This window comes from Bufo gargarizans, chromosome 6, assembly GCF_014858855.1.
Source record: "Bufo gargarizans isolate SCDJY-AF-19 chromosome 6, ASM1485885v1, whole genome shotgun sequence".
NCBI lineage: Eukaryota > Metazoa > Chordata > Amphibia > Anura > Bufonidae > Bufo > Bufo gargarizans.
In genome coordinates this window covers 33,162,203-33,178,671 of record NC_058085.1, presented here as the reverse complement: position 1 = coordinate 33,178,671, position 16,469 = coordinate 33,162,203, and the positions used below count along the sequence as shown (strand labels likewise).

The 16,469-nt window shown below is 44.1% G+C and overlaps 1 protein-coding gene across 1 annotated transcript; it reads left to right on the top strand.

Moving 5' to 3' along the window:
* The first annotated feature begins 4,885 nt into the window (after positions 1 to 4,885).
* On the top strand, positions 4,886 to 16,044 carry LOC122941927 (oocyte zinc finger protein XlCOF7.1-like). Its single transcript, XM_044299424.1, has 7 exons — positions 4,886 to 4,944; positions 5,463 to 5,612; positions 5,742 to 5,921; positions 6,004 to 6,127; positions 6,211 to 6,267; positions 7,927 to 7,986; positions 13,599 to 16,044. Exons 2-7 carry the CDS (start codon positions 5,535 to 5,537, stop codon positions 15,320 to 15,322), a joined length of 2,223 nt encoding a protein of 740 aa, XP_044155359.1. The 5' UTR covers positions 4,886 to 4,944; positions 5,463 to 5,534; the 3' UTR covers positions 15,323 to 16,044.
* Positions 16,045 to 16,469: the final 425 nt, after the last annotated feature.

Below are 16,469 nucleotides of genomic sequence, written 5' to 3'. Positions count from 1 at the left end.
GGGTGGGGGGCGCGCGTACTGATGATGATGATGCCCCCTGTGCAGTGTGTGACTCCCTGGCACTGATGATGATGGTGCCCCCTGTGCAGTGTGTGGTTCCCTTCCTGGCACTGATGTTGATGATGGTGCCCCCTGTGCAGTGTGTGGCTCCCTTCCTGGCGCTGATGATGATGATGGTGCACCCTGTGCAGTGTGTGGCTCCCTTCCTGGCACTGATGATGATGGTGCACCCTGTGCAGTGTGTGGTTCCCTTCCTGGCACTGATGTTGATGATGGTGCCCCCTGTGCAGTGTGTGGCTCCCTTCCTGGCGCTGATGATGATGATGGTGCACCCTGTGCAGTGTGTGGCTCACTTCCTGGCATTGATGATGATGGTGGGCATCTCTACTGAGGGCAGGGCCGGCGCCACCCATACGAAGAGTAGGCCACCGCGTAGATTGCCTCTCTTGCTGGGGGCGCCACCGCTCCGGAGTCTGGCCGCCAGTGGCGTTGCGAGGCGGGTGCGGGCCGCACCGGGTGACACCAGTCTGATAGGGGTGTCAACCACTGGACCCAAGTTCCCAACACCACTAGCACCCGCCCCCTTGTACTTGTGTCGCTGATCTGATCCTGTACTTGACAGCTGCGCGGGCATGAGTTCGGTCACTTCGGCTTGCAATACTGCCTCCTGCGGTGGGTCTCGCGGGATCACGCGCCGCAGGACGGGATTGCGCGCTGAAGACACTGAACTTAACTGAACTCATGCTCGCGCAGCAGACAAGTACAGACTGTACAGGATCAGCGATACAAGTATGGGGTGGGGGTGGGGGGCAAACGATATAATGGAGGGCAGTCTGGGGGCAAAATTAACTTGTGTGGGGGCAAAATTACTTAGTGGGGGGAAAATTGCATAATGGAGGGCAGTGTGGGGGCAAAATTACTTAGTCGGTGGCAAATTACATAATGGGGGGCAAACAACATATTGTGGGGTGAATATTTATGTGAGGCAGTATGGGGGGCAAATTACATAATGTGGGGCAGTGTGGGGGCAAATTACTTAATATGAGGCAGTGTGGGGGGCAAATTACTTAATGTAGAGCAGTGTGGGGGGCAAATTACATAATGTGAGGCAGTGTGGGGGCAAATTACATAATGTGAGGCAGTGTAGGGGAAAATTACTTAATGTGGGGCGGTGTGGGGGGCAAATTACTAGGGGTGCACCGAAATGAAAATTCTGGTCCGAAACCGAAACCGAAAATTCAGGATACCCCTTGACCGAGACCGAAACCGAAACCGAAACTGCCGTTTTGCCCAAATACTTTTAAAAGACCCCCCACCCCATAACAGTGCCATCCACAGACCCCCCCACCTCATAACAGTGCCATCCACAGACCCCCACCCACCCCATAACAGTGCCATCCACAGACCCCCACCCACCCCATAACAGTGCCATCCACAGACCCCCCCCCACCCCATAACAGTGCCATCCACAGACCCCCCCCCATTGTACAATTAATAGAAAATAGCGGGGAGGGACTGGGAGGAGAAGCTGGGGGCCGGTGCGTTCACTGTGCTCCGGCCCCCAGCTCCAGTAGTTATAAAATGTTGTACAATTAATTCTATTCACGAGGCCCCCCTCTGCAGTATTACATTCAATACAGCCACTTCCTACTCACAGGGCTGTGCTGGCCGGCCGGGCAGAGGAGCGGCAGCATCACGACTGACGTCATGTGCCCGGCCTACTTTCTGAATGAAGGAGGCGGCGCAGGCATGTGACGTCAGTCGTGATGCTGCCGCTCGTCTGCCCGGCCGGCCAGCACAGCCCTGTGAGTAGGAAGTGGCTGTATTGAATGTAATACTGCAGAGGGGGGCCTCGTGAATAGAATGCTTATTAATTGTACAACATTTTATAACTACTGGAGCTGGGGGCCGGAGCACAGTGAACGCACCGGCCCCCAGTTCCTCCCCGCTATTTCCGGCCGATATGTAAAAATATCGGCACAAACAGATTAGGTGCATTTTCGGCCGATATTTTCGGCCGCCGAAATTTCGGTGCACCCCTACAAATTACTTAATGTGGGGCAGTGTGGGCGGCAACTTACCTAATGTGAGGCAGTGTGGAGGGCAGTATTGCTAATGAGGGCATTCTAGAAGGGAATTACTATTGGTGGGCCTATGAGGAGTACTATTACTATGGGGGCACTATTATTTTTTCAGGATAGTATTTGTGGTATTGGAGCCGGGGAACAGCGAGCAGCAGGATAACACTTTGGAGGATGATGATAGAAAAGTGAGGACACTAAGATGTCCGTGTGTCACACTCTGCAGAGACGAGGCGGCTGAGAGAAGTGTCTGGACCGAATGGAGAAGATGATGACAGTGAAGATCTACATTGGAGAAGACGTCACCTGGAGGCCCTGAATGTGAGAGGTACGTGCTGCTGTATATGTGCAATGCTACTATTTTATGTTTTGCATATGAGAAAATGTTTACAATTAAAATGTTTTAATTAAACGTTCTATTTTACTATTTTTATTATTTGGTTGAAAGGCTGATTGTGGGAGGGGGGATTGTAACGGGACTGCTGTCTAAAATTAGCTGGTCAAGTAAAATGTTGCATGCAACAATCATTTAATAGGTGCCCGACAAAAAAGGGGCGGTTCAATGGGTGGAGTCAAGGGGGCGGCAAAATTTGCTTTTGCCTGGGGTGGCAAAATTCATTGCACCAGCCCTGACTGCTATAACTATTTTGAGGGGGCACTTAATCTGGCATAACTACTGTGAGGGGGAACATAATCTGTCATAAATACTGTGAGGGGGCACATAATCTGGTATAACTACTGTGAAGGGGCACCTATCTGGCTATAACCACTGTGAGGGGGCACATATCTGGCTTTAACCACTGTGAGGGGGCACATATCTGGCATAACTATTGTGAGGGAGCACATATCTGGCATAACTACTGTGAGGGGGCACATATCTGGCATAACTACTGTGAGGGGGCACATATCTGGCATAACTACTGAGGGGGCACATATCTGGCATAACTACTGTGAGGCGGCACATATCTGGCTATAACCACTGTGAGGGGGCACATATCTGTCTATAACCACTGTGAGGGGGCACATATCTGGATATAACTATTGTAAGGGGGCACATATCTGGGCATTACTACTGTGAGGGGGCACATATCTGTCTATAACCACTGTGAGGGGGCACATATCTGGCATAACTACTGTGAGGGGGCACATATCTGGCATATCTACTGTAAGGGGGCACATATCTGGTATAACTACTGTGAGGCGGCACATATCTGGCATAACTACTGTGAGGGGGCACATATCTGGCATAACTATTGTGAGGGGGCACATATCTGGGCATTACTACTGTGAGGGGGCACATATCTTGCATAACTACTGTGAGGGGGCACATATCTGCCATAACCACTGTGAGGGGGCATATATCTGGCATAACTACTGTGAGGGGGCACATATCTGGCATAACTACTGTGAGGGGGCACATATCTGGCATAACTACTGTAAGGGAGCACATATCTGGCATAACTACTGTGAGGGGCACATATCTGGCTATAACCACTGTGAGGGGGCACATATCTGGCATAACTACTGTGAGGGGGCACATATCTGGCTATAACCACTGTGAGGCGGCACATATCTGTCTATAACCACTGTGAGGGGGCACATATCTGGCATAACTACTGTGAGGGGGCACATATCTGGCATAACTTCTGTAAGGGGGCACATATCTGGTATAACTACTGTGAGGCGGCACATATCTGGCATAACTACTGTGAGGGGCACATATCTGGCATAACTATTGTGAGGGGGCACATATCTGGGCATTACTACTGTGAGGGGGCACATATCTTGCATAACTACTGTGAGGGGGCACATATCTGGCATAACTACTGTGAGGGGGCACATATCTGCCATAACCACTGTGAGGGGGCACATATCTGGCATAACTACTGTGAGGGGGCACATATCTGGCATAACTACTGTGAGGGGGCACATATCTGGCATAACTACTGTAAGGGAGCACATATCTGGCATAACTACTGTGAGGGGGCACATATCTGGCTATAACCACTGTGAGGGGGCACATATCTGGCATAACTACTGTGAGGGGGCACATATCTGGCTATAACCACTGTGAGGCGGCACATATCTGTCTATAACCACTGTGAGGGGGCACATATCTGGCATAACTACTGTGAGGGGGCACATATCTGGCATAACTACTGTAAGGGGGCACATATCTGGTATAACTACTGTGAGGCGGCACATATCTGGCATAACTACTGTGAGGGGCACATATCTGGCATAACTATTGTGAGGGGGCACATATCTGGGCATTACTACTGTGAGGGGGCACATATCTTGCATAACTACTGTGAGGGGGCACATATCTTGCATAACTACTGTGAGGGGGCACATATCTGCCATAACCACTGTGAGGGGGCATATATCTGGCATAACTACTGTGAGGGGGCACATATCTGGCATAACTACTGTGAGGGGGCACATATCTGGCATAACTACTGTGAGGGGGCACATATCTGTCATAACTACTGTGAGGGGGAACATATCTGGCATAACTACTGTAAGGGGGCACATATCTGGTATAACTACTGTGAGGGGGCACATATCTGGCTATAACTACTGTGACAGGAACAAAGGTGGGCATAACTGCTGTGAGGGGCCACAAGAAGGACATAACTTTTGTTAGTCGTGTGTGGTTGCACTTAGGGCAAATGTCCTAGATTACCCTGCTATACATTGGCATGGCTCAGTCTTACAGGCCAGCTCAGCGCCCCCTGCTGGTGATTTCACAGGGGCAGTCACCATCCCTTCCTTATGTTATTATTCTTTTTCTCTATAACCACAGGGACCTTGTTTTGGATCCAGTGGACATCACGCCGATGCCAGCGACACCCTGGATGAGGTAGGACCAGATTTTATTAGGACTGGGTGAGTGTAGCCATGCATTGGGCTTAGTGTAAAAAAAAAATGCCGCCTCTTTGTAAAAATGGGGGGGAGGCCCGATCCAAGGTTTGCACTGGGGCCCATAACAGTCTTACTCCCCTGCCTCTGATGTCTCCTCTTAGTATCTCCTGTAATTGTATCTTACATGGGATTTTGAGGATTTTACATTGGCTTTAAGTTCAATATAATAGATAATTAAAAAAAAAGCCTGATAGGTTTGCTCCTTAAGTTCCTTACGTTAGTGATTAGATCCATGATGATCTGTATTTGCATATAAAGGGCCGACATGCTTTAAAACTTCAACAACCCCAAACATGGAGGAACTGCCTTCACCTGTGTCACAGTTAATGGAGAAAGAGAGAACACAACATCTACATTTTATTATCTCCTCCGATGTCTCCTCTTAATATCTCCAGTTATTGTATTTTGCATGGGATTTTGTAGGATTTTCCACCGTCTCATCTTCTCTCCATTCAGGTTCCTACAATATAGGATCTGCTCAGTGGAGATCTTCTATATAAGATCCTTCTGCTGATTGACCCATCAAGGATGTATAGGAACAGGGACAAGATGGCGGAGAGTATAATAAATCTCACCCTAGAGATCCTCTTCCGGCTTACTGGAGAGGTGAGAGATTCTGATGATGTCACATTACATCATCTTATCTATGTTACTAACAGATGGACATGACTGGAGAGGTGAGGGGCTCTGGAGATGTATGGAGTGATAGTTATTACTGTGTCTCTCCATAACCAGGACTACACAGTAGTGAAGAAGACCTCTAGTGAGCGCTGTCAGGACCCAGTGTCTGAAGGATGGAGAAGAACCCTGAGCCCAATCACAGGGCCTCCACCTCACCCCCTGATACATGAGGAAATCAATAGAGAGAAGATCCTAGAACTCACCAACAAGATGATTGAGCTGCTGACTGGAGAGGTGACACTGCTGGGAATGCTGGGACATTATACAGGAACGCAATGAAGGGATCGGGGTGATGACTGTATCATTGTGTTGTCAGGTTCCTATAAGGTGTCAAGATGTCACCATCTATTTCTCCATGGAGGAGTGGGAGTATTTAGAAGAACACAAAGATCAGTACAACAATATCATGATGGACGATCACCGGACCCTCACATCACCAGGTAATAGACATGACTAAATACACATGTCCTCTCATTATCTGTATGTAAGGAATGAACTCAGTCACTGGATGTGTTTCCTACAGTTAAGGACGAGAGAAGAACACCGGAGAGATGTCCCAGCCCTCTTCTTTCACAGGATGGTTCAGAAGAACATCACAATGTCCCACAGGATTATCAGGTAGATGGAGATAAGGTCTCCTGAAATGTCCGCTATGATCTGTAGAAGGCTGTGAAGATCTTGTGTTCAGTCTTGTTTTACCCAACTGGTACTTGAAAGTTTGTAAACCTTTCTTTATTTCTGCAAAAATATCTAAAACTAAAAGTAGATAACGATAAGAAAATCAAACAAATGATTCAAAAATATTACACTTGGTTACTTATTTATGAAGAAAATGATCCAACATCACATGTCTATGAGTGTCAAAAGTAGGTGAACCTTTAAAGTACTACAACACGGCATGGTCATTCATTCAAATTCTGCGCAGTCTCGCTTCTATAGGACTGAGCGCAATACCAAGCTCTACCCCTATACAATGTACAGGCGCTGTGCTTGGTAAGCTCAGAGGAGCTCCTGGTGCCTTCTCAAACAGCTGATTAACGGGTGTCCCGGGTGTCAGACCCCAACCAATCAGATACTGATGACCTATCATGAGCATAGGTCATACAGTATCAAAATCTCAGAAAACCCCTTTAAGATAATAAAGAGCCACAAACATAACAAAGCTGAAGCTGTTCTGTACGGAGGAATGGGCTAAATAGGAGTCTAATATTTTTGACTCATTTGTTTGATTTGCTTACTTTTTATTTCTTTTAGTACTTGTCTGAAAATCTGTTGTAGTTTTAGCTGAATTTCATTAAGAAAGATATGGAATTCTGAGGGGTTCACAAACTTTCCAGCATCAATGTATGTTTTATATTGAGAAAGGTGGAGATAACAGGTTTAAAGGGGTTTTCCAGCCTCAAAATAAGAATGGTAAATGGTTTACAGGGAGTTGGTCAGCACTATGTAGGGGCTGGGGAGAACAGGACAACCTTATCTTTTGAATATCAGTCGTACCGTGAATCTGATCTCTTTTACTGCTGTATTCTGGTCTTGCAAGTGCACTGGAGGCGGAGCTTCTCTGTGGAGTGCACTCTACATGGAGCTGCTTCACAACCCCTCCTCTCGCAACCAGAATTTCACTCCACCTCTAGTGCACTTGAGGAGCAGACAATGAAGTATGTTTGTACTGCTTCCCCCAACCCTTGCCTAGTGCTGCGGTGGGAACAGGAGCCGTGGTGCTATAATGGGCGGACTTTTCAAAGGGTTGTCCTCTTATTTCCTATCCAGGAGCAGAGGGACATGTCTGATTTGCGGAGGTCCAACCCTAGTGTTCACCACTATGTGGTTAACTTCTGGTACCTCCTGCTGTGATACTGGCAGGGTCTGGTGTTGCAGCCATTGATAGGAGCTGGCCAGATCTTTGCAATGCCAAACAGGTGAACAAACAATGTAGAGCAACCTAAGGCACGCAACACTGACTACGACAATACGTTGAAATGCACACATAAGAAGGGGTCATACAGAGAGCTGGTTGGGGTAAGGAACCAACAGATTGGATATATACAGGAGACCTGCAGATATTTGGGTCAGATAACTCCTGTTGTCTGGTCATGTTTGGTCGTCATTCTAATTACTGATCTTCTCTGGTCATATAAAACCTTCCACACTGACTTCTCCAACCGTCTGATGACTTCTACATTATTTGTCTCGCAGCTTGTGAATCCGGGTGAAGATCTGAACATTATATATGTTACAGAGACATATGTGAGGGATGATGAGCAGAGTATAGAGGACATTCCTACAGATAACCGCCCAGGTGAGTAGTGACCACTAAATAAAGCAGTTTGATTTTTATAGTCACCCATTCAATCACAATGCAAACCAAATATGGAAGAAAATGTGATATCAACTTTGGGACTGAGGAACCATTAGCTCCTTTTAGACTCCTATCAAGTTCCTGTGTGCAGAACATGGAGACATACACACAAATAAGAGGAGGAGGATGGAAGATCAGAGCTATGAGTGTCAGGGATAATGGTCTCCAGGGTTTTGGAGGAAGAAACCTTCATTAACACCTAACAAACCATATAGTAAGCATGAAAGACGAGTGTCACCTCTCAAATTAGACATCTTTGGCTGAGATTTATCCAAAGAGTTAAAGGGGTTATGCCATGACTGATGTAAAAAATGAAAACATTATATAGTAAATGACAATAAATTTGTAATACAGTTAGAACCAGCCCTGTATCACAGATAGGTCCAGAGATCTCCACCTTCACTGCTCCAATTGCTCAGCTAGATTATCTTCAGCCAGGTAGCTCAGGAGGGCATGTCCTTTCTGCTTCAGCTCTCTCCCTGTAACTACCACAGCTTCTAAAGGAACATATGGCTGGGGGCAGTTGAAGATTTAAACTGAGCATGTGCGACCAGCACTGTGAGACGGACTAAAAATAAGGAAAAGGACAAACAGCAGGTGGCGCTATACAGATACATTTTATTGAATAACTCACTGGCTATACTACATTTTAATTACATGCAATTACAAAAGTATTCAGATCCAGGTGCTGGTTTTCAACATTTAGAATATGTTTCATGACATAACCCCTTTAAAGAGGTTGTGTCACTTCAGCAAGTGGCATTTATCATGTGGAGAAAGTTAATACAAGGCCCTTACTGATGTCTTGTGATTGTCCATATTGATTCCTTTGCTGGCTGGATTTATTTTTCCATCACATTATACACTGCTCGTTTCCATGGTTACGACCACCCTGTGCTCTCACACTATAGGAAAAAGTGTCAGTCTCTCTGGTGGCCAGGACCGGCAGAGCTCACATAGGCTGGTGCTTTTTTGTACGGTGTGCAAGCACAACCACCACTGCTGGATTGTAGGGTGGTCGTAACCATGGAAACGAGCAGTGTATAAAGTGATGGAGAAATGAAAACCAGCCAGCAATGGAAATGTATGAACTTTCTCTACATGATCAATGCCATCTGCTGAAGTCAGAGCACCCCTTTAAGGGTCCATTCACACATCCGCAACTGTTATATGGTTCGCAAATTGCGGATCCGCAAAACACGGACACCGGACATGTGCGCTCTGCATTTTGTGGACCGCACATGGCCGGCACTGTAATAGAAATGCCTTTTCTTGTCCATGGCTGCGGACAAGACTAGGATGTTATAATTTTTTGCGGGGCTGCGGAACGGAAGTGCGGCTGCGGACAGCACAATGTGTGCTGTCCGCATCTTTTGCGGCCCATTGAAAATTAATGGGTCCGCATCCGTTCCGCAATATTGCGGAACGGATGCGGACCCGTTTTGCGGACATGTGAATGGATCCTAAAGGGAATGTGGCATCAGAAAAGGATCTATTGTTTTAATCACATTTTTATGTTAAACATTTTTTTTAGAATTTTTGGTAAAGTTTTTTTTTTTTTTCATTTCTCAAAAATATATATATTGTATAGTTTCCTGCAATTTTCACACTGGCCACCAGGCCTAAAATATGTTAAGAATTTCTGACAGGAGAGGACTTTCTGTGCAGAGGTCAGGAGGGAACAGAGATAAGCTGAGATACCACCTATTGTGAATGGTAGAACTTGTGTTATCTATACGGAGGTGCTACTTGTCATTGTACTTCTACCTGTGGTGATACTGATAATGGCTACTGAAAAGTTACCTCCTATTGCGGGGCTGGAAGCCTTGTGGGAATGGGGACGGCTAAGTGATATGAACTGAACAGTGTATTGGGACCCTCTCTATATGACACAGCCTTAGGGGCTCATGCACAAGGCCGTTCCCCAGCCGTGCTCGTATAGCGGGCTGCAAACAGTGGGTCCGCAATGTACGGGGCCCGGTCTTTTGTGCAGCGCATCATGGATGTGAACCCATTCAATTATGGAACAGAGGCACGGAACCCCGTGGAGTGCTTCTCTGGGGTTTCTCTCCGTGCCTCCACACCGCAAAAAATAGAACATGTTGACAGATCACGGACCCATTCAAGGTAAATTGGTCTGGATCCATCTGCGGAATCCGCATGGATGTTCCATGTACATTGAGGACAGCAAATTTCGGTCCCGAATGCACAGAACGGCCGAGCTACAGCCGCGTGCATGAGCCCTTTGATTGGACACAATTTATAGCAGGGCTTTATATGGAGCACTTTGAGTGACACTGGTTCTATGGTGCAATTTTATGTGTGGTCCTGTTTATTAATATTTATAGTAGGGCACTTTGTGGGAGATTTATCATAGACCAGCATTTTACACCTGTCTACGATATCCCCAGCGCTGCCAACTTTTTAGATACATCCTCCGTCAGTCCGTGCACCTAAAGCGAAGCCTACGCCGACTCAAAGCAAACTGACGTAAAATAGGCTAACTGTCGGCCCCACTTACCTCCTTCTCATCACGTCCCCTTTCTCGGGAAGGGGAGGGCGGGGAAAAAACACCCTTGTGCCTAAAATTTTGCATTGCAAAAAACAGGAAATGGATATAAGAAGGTAGCAAAGGCACTGAATGTTCCTAGAGATACAGTCGGAAGCCTAGTTTGCAAGTTTAAAGGAATACCGGCTGCACTATATGGCTGAAAGAGGAAGCTATCACCAGCTGCAGGTGGCCAAAAACCCTTTGACTACAAAAACCCTACAGCTAGAGTTGGTGGCAGTAGGCACTGAGGTTTCAGTTTGCACTGTAACGCGCATACTAAAGGCTGAAGGTCTCCATGCTAGGGCTCTAAGATATACATCTCTAAAGAATGAAGATATACATCTCTAAAGACCAAAGCACAAAAAGGTCAGCTCTGATAGGCTCTAAACCATAAAAAAAACAGAAGTTTTCGGATTCTGTTCCGTGGAACAATAAAACAAAACTAGAACTTTTCTGGACTATGGATCAGCGGTATTTCTGAAGGAGGAGGAATGCAACAATATACACTAAAAAGAAGACCTTGCCACAGTGAAACATGGCGTGGCTCAGTGACCCTCTGGGGCTGTTATTTTCCTCTGGCATTGGAAACCAGAAGCATATGGAGGGCCAGGAGAAAGAAAATTCTTGCTCTCTTTGAGGAAGCTTTTACCTCATAGGAACTTCCATCAGGACAATGATAACTCAAAGCTTGGTTTCAGAAGAAGTCCTGGAAGATTCTAGAGTGGTCGTCACAGTGGCTTTACTTGAACCTCATAGAAAGTAATTGTTGGGATTTGAAGAATATTAGTGAGCAGGAGGCCATTACTTATGAGAAATGGGCTAAAATTTATCAGGAAGCAGACGCTTGTCATAAAGGGCTTGAATAATTTTGCAACTGCAGTAGTCATTGAAAGTGGCATTTTGCGTTGAATTTGGAGAAACTACTCGCTATATTAGTTGTGTTGAGCTATTTAAATAGTTCTTGTTTGGTTTATTGCAAACTGCTGAACGTTTGTAAATGTCCCTAATGAATATAATTTGCAAAGGGGGCTGAATACTGCTGATTGCAACTCTGTATTCCTTTCCTTGCCTTTGTTTCTATAGACTACTGTGTTTGATCCTGACCTCGACTTTGTTTCTGACCATTCTGCTGCCTTGTCCTTCAGATTATATGACTGGTAGCGGTTGTACGTCTTTTGGCTACGACCCTTGACTTTGTTCATATCTGTTTCAAACTACAGGGATTTCCTTACTGCTTCATCTTCACCTAGTTACTTTGTTGGCGCAGTTGCCTTGCATTTAAATCAGGGTTTGGTTATCACCTAGCTTGGCCTGGTTAGTTAGGATGAAGTTGTTGATTGCTGAGACTTTATATGTCTGAGCATTATTCAATTCTGTTGCTGGGATAGTTTATGCTACTTGCATTTCTTTCCAGATTGTACTTGATCTAGTCTCATGAATTATCAGTTTATTCTGGGATCTGTAGTCCAATGGTCTTTTTGTTGTTGTACATTTAGGTTTGTTGGGGAGTGTATTTATCTTGGCTGTCTTGCTTTACCATTAATCTGCTATTAACCTGTATACCAGGGGTAGGCCACCTCCGACATTCCAGCTGTGGTGAAGCTACAACTCCTAGCATGCATATTTACTCTGCTCTTCTCCAAACTCCCATAGAAATAAATGGACCATGCTAAGAATTGTAGTTTCACAGCAGCTGGAGTGCCGAAAGTTGCTGAGCCCTGCTGTATACTATACAAATTTCCATCCACTTCATTGCTAGACTCCCATCTCCTCCATCTGCAAGTTTCGTAACTCAGTCCTTTGTCCTTGTTGTCTTCCATTTATGATATGTGCTTCATTTATGCTTCTTCTGACTATCAAGTTGTGCAGTTCAGCCATACTGTAAGTCCTGGGGGTATATGAGTACCAAGAGACACTCTTAGCACTTGGGAAAAGGTGTCCAGTTCTGTGGTCTTGTGAACAACCACCTACACCAGTTACAATATGCTCTGTTATTGTCCTTCAGCCTGTCGCTTCCTAACCTTATGGTGGCGACTATTGACTCTGTTCCTGACTATACCACTATTGTATTGGGGCTATAGCAACCTAACTGTGACAGTTTCGGGGTATGTGACCTGGGGATACTCCTGAGGCAAAATCCATACCCCCTTGCTAGGGTTATGGGTGAAGATCAGGGAATTCCTTAGATTCTGCACCCCAATGTAACCATTGGTGATAGGATTATATAAGGCTTTGCAAGTCCAATTTCTGTTCTGACTTTAATAAAGTAATGATGCCTGGAACAGAGATCCAGTGTTGTGTCTTTTTATGAAGATAACTAAATGCATCTCCAATCCTGGGATTATATAAAGTTAATGAATTTAATGTATTTTTGCTAATTATATTTTCATATTTCTGATAATTGAGAGATACTGTGAAATTGGGATTTGTTTTGCCACCAATTTCTTAGTTAAAGGCTGCTGTATGTACACATTTGGGGACAATTTTATTTTTATGATTGCATTTTACTCATTTGGGGCTAAAAATAATTTTTTCAATTGGTCTTTATTAGAAAATATTGAGCTGTTCTGTAACAAAGGGGTAACTGTTTTTCTAGCTGTGTGCATTGTACTTTCACTTTGTGCTGGTCATCTATTAATCCTTATCTCTAAATTACTAAGAGGTCATAAACACTTATTAAAGCCAGTAAGATAAGGATTGAGCTTTGCCAAGTGTTTATAAAGTCAGAGAGCAGAGATAAGGAGCCTGTCAGCTCCCTGTCTAACAGAGCAGAGAGAAAATTCAGATCTTGCTAGTAGAGCATCTCAGAACTCCATATTTTTAATAAAAACCAATCGGAAAAAAAAAAAGATTTTTTTAGCTTATAATGAGTACAATGCGATAATAAAAAAATGCCCCCAAATTAATAATATTTTATTGCACATCTTCTAGAAGTGCCAAAATAAATCAAAAACAATATTAAGGTTAAATTATTCAAAAATAATTTTTATTTTCTTGGCAGATGACTGTACCAGGAGCTCTGAGGGAGAGCTGATATCTTCCGATTTTAAAGCAGAAGATGACGCTTTTACACAAGATACATATGAAGAGCATGTCATTATCCCATATATACCCTTAGACCTTCACAGCAAAAATTTATCATCTGATCCTTTAAAACAGGTTTTGTCTTCTGATTCATCACAGATGGTAACACTAAATAAAAGTTACAGTTCTGGTGAACATCCAACAGCTCATACAGGGGAGAAAGCTTTTTCATGTTCAGAATGTGGAAACTGTTTTAATCATGAATCAGATCTTCTGAAACATGAAAGAAGTCACACAGGGGAGAAGCCGTATTCGTGTTCAGAATGTGGGAAAAGTTTTGCTTTCAAAAAAACTCTTGTTACACATCAAAAAATTCACACCGGGGAGAAGCCATTTTCTTGTTCACAATGTGGAAAACGTTTTATCCAGAAATCAGATCTTGTTAAACATGAGAGAATTCACACAGGGGTGAAGCCATTTCCTTGTTTAATTTGTGGCAAATGTTTTGGTTTAAAAAAAGATCTTATTACCCATGAAAGAACTCACACAGGGGAGAAGCCATTTTCATGTTCAGAATGTGTTAAGTGTTTTAATCATAGATCAGATCTTGTTAAACATGTGAAAATTCACACAGGAGTGAAACCATTTCCATGTTCACAGTGTGAAAAACGTTTTAATTATAAATCAGATCTTGTTAAACATCAAAAAATTCACACAGGGGAGAAGCCGTTTTCATGTTCAGAATGTGGGAAATGTTTTGCGTTCAAAAAAACTCTTGTTACTCATCAAAGAACTCATACAGGGGAGAAGCCGTATTCATGTTCAGAATGTGGGAAATGTTTTAACCATAAATCAAATCTTTTTACACATCAGAGAATCCACACAGATATTAAGCCATTTTCATGTTTAGAATGTGGGAAATGTTACAGAGTTAAATCAAATCTTGTAATGCATCAGAGAATTCACACAGGGGAAAAGCTATATTCATGCCCAGAATGTAAGAAATGTTTTACTCGGAAATCAAATCTTGATGACCACCAGAAAACTCACACAGGTGTGAAGCCTTATTCATGTTCAATATGCAGTAAGTCTTTTTCAGATAAATCGCATCTTGTTCGACATGAGAGGAGTCACAGTGGCTCAAGACCATTTCCGTGTTCAGAATGTGGAAAATATTTTAACCAGAAATCTGATCTTGTTAGGCATCAAATAACTCACACAGGGGAGAAACCATATCCATGCCCAGAATGTGGGAAATGTTTTACGCAGAAAGCAACCCTTGTCAACCATCAAAGAACTCACACAGGGGAGAAGCCATTTTCATGTACAGAATGTGGGAAATTTTTTAACAAGAAATCAGCTCTTGTTACACATCAGAGATTACACACCGGGGAGAAACCATTTTCATGCCTAGCATGTGGAAAATGTTTTACTTGGAAATCAAATCTTATTGACCATCAAAAAACTCACACAGGGGAGAAGCCATATTCCTGTTCAGAATGTGGGAAATGTTTCTCAGATAAATCACATCTCGTTAGACATCTAAAAACTCATACAGGGGAGAAGCCATTTTCATGTCCAGAATGTGGCAAATGTTGTTCTCAGAGATCAGATCTGGTTAAACATCAAAGGAGTCACATAGGTAGAAACAATTTTGATGTCCCAGATGCGGAAAGTGTTTTAACCGAAAGTCAGCTCTAATTGAACATCAATGATCTGAAAGAAAAAAACATTTTCTTTTTTTTATTAATGTGGGATGTGGGAAATGTTTTAGCCCACAAAGGGCATCCTCTTAAAAATCAAGGATCTCACATCAGAAAGTAGCTAGTTTTAACTTCATCAACAAGCAGTATAAAAAATATACTTCTTAGGCCTCATGCACACGGCCGTTGTTTGGGGACCAAATCCGAGCCGCCGTTTTTGCGGCTTGGATGCGGACCCATTCACTTCAATAGGGCCGCAAAAGATGCGGACAGCACTCCATGTGCTGTCCACATCCGTTGCTCCGTTCCGTGGCCCCGCAAAAAAAATAGAACATGTCCTATTCTTGTCCGTTTTGCAGACATAAATAGGCAGTTGTACAATTGGCTGCCTGTTCCGTTCCGCAAATTGCGGAAGGCACACGGATGGCTTTTGTTTTTTGCGGATCCACGGTTTGCGGACCGCAAAAAAATGGAACGGTCGTGTGCATGAGGCCTTAGAGTCAAAATAAAATTGCATGTTGTAGAAGAGAAGGAGAAAGCATTTTACAGCATTAAATAATAATGAAATGTATGTAATTTCCAATAAATGTCTGTTATCCAAAAAAACAAATAGAATTCACATAACACTAACCATGTGCAGAGAATATGTCACATGACTATATATAACTGCATTGCAAAACTTGTTGTCAATCATTAATAAACCCTTACTTTTAAAATGTATATCCTTGCGTTTGGGCCTCTCATTTTATACTTTACAACCTAGGTGTTACAGATATGTGTACGGGCAATGGTTGTGGAACCACTGTAAAGGGATGTGGACTTGCTGCGAGTTAGCAACCAGACCGCTACCTCCTGGGATGGTCCCGGTGTAGTTGGCAGCTGAACTACTGAGGTCAGAGACACTGATGAAAACACCAGAGAAACAGGTATGGCACAAAACACAGAGCAGTGACAGGCGAACAGATCAGGAACCCCTGCAGATGGACACAGGAACTTGTTCATACACAGTAGGTGCTGCAGGAACCCATTCACACTCTGTAAGAGCTGCAGGAACCTGTTCACACTCAATAAAAGAGCAAAAAAAATACAGTGGGGAAAATAAGTATTTGATACATCTGCGATTTTGCAAGTTTTCCCACCTACAA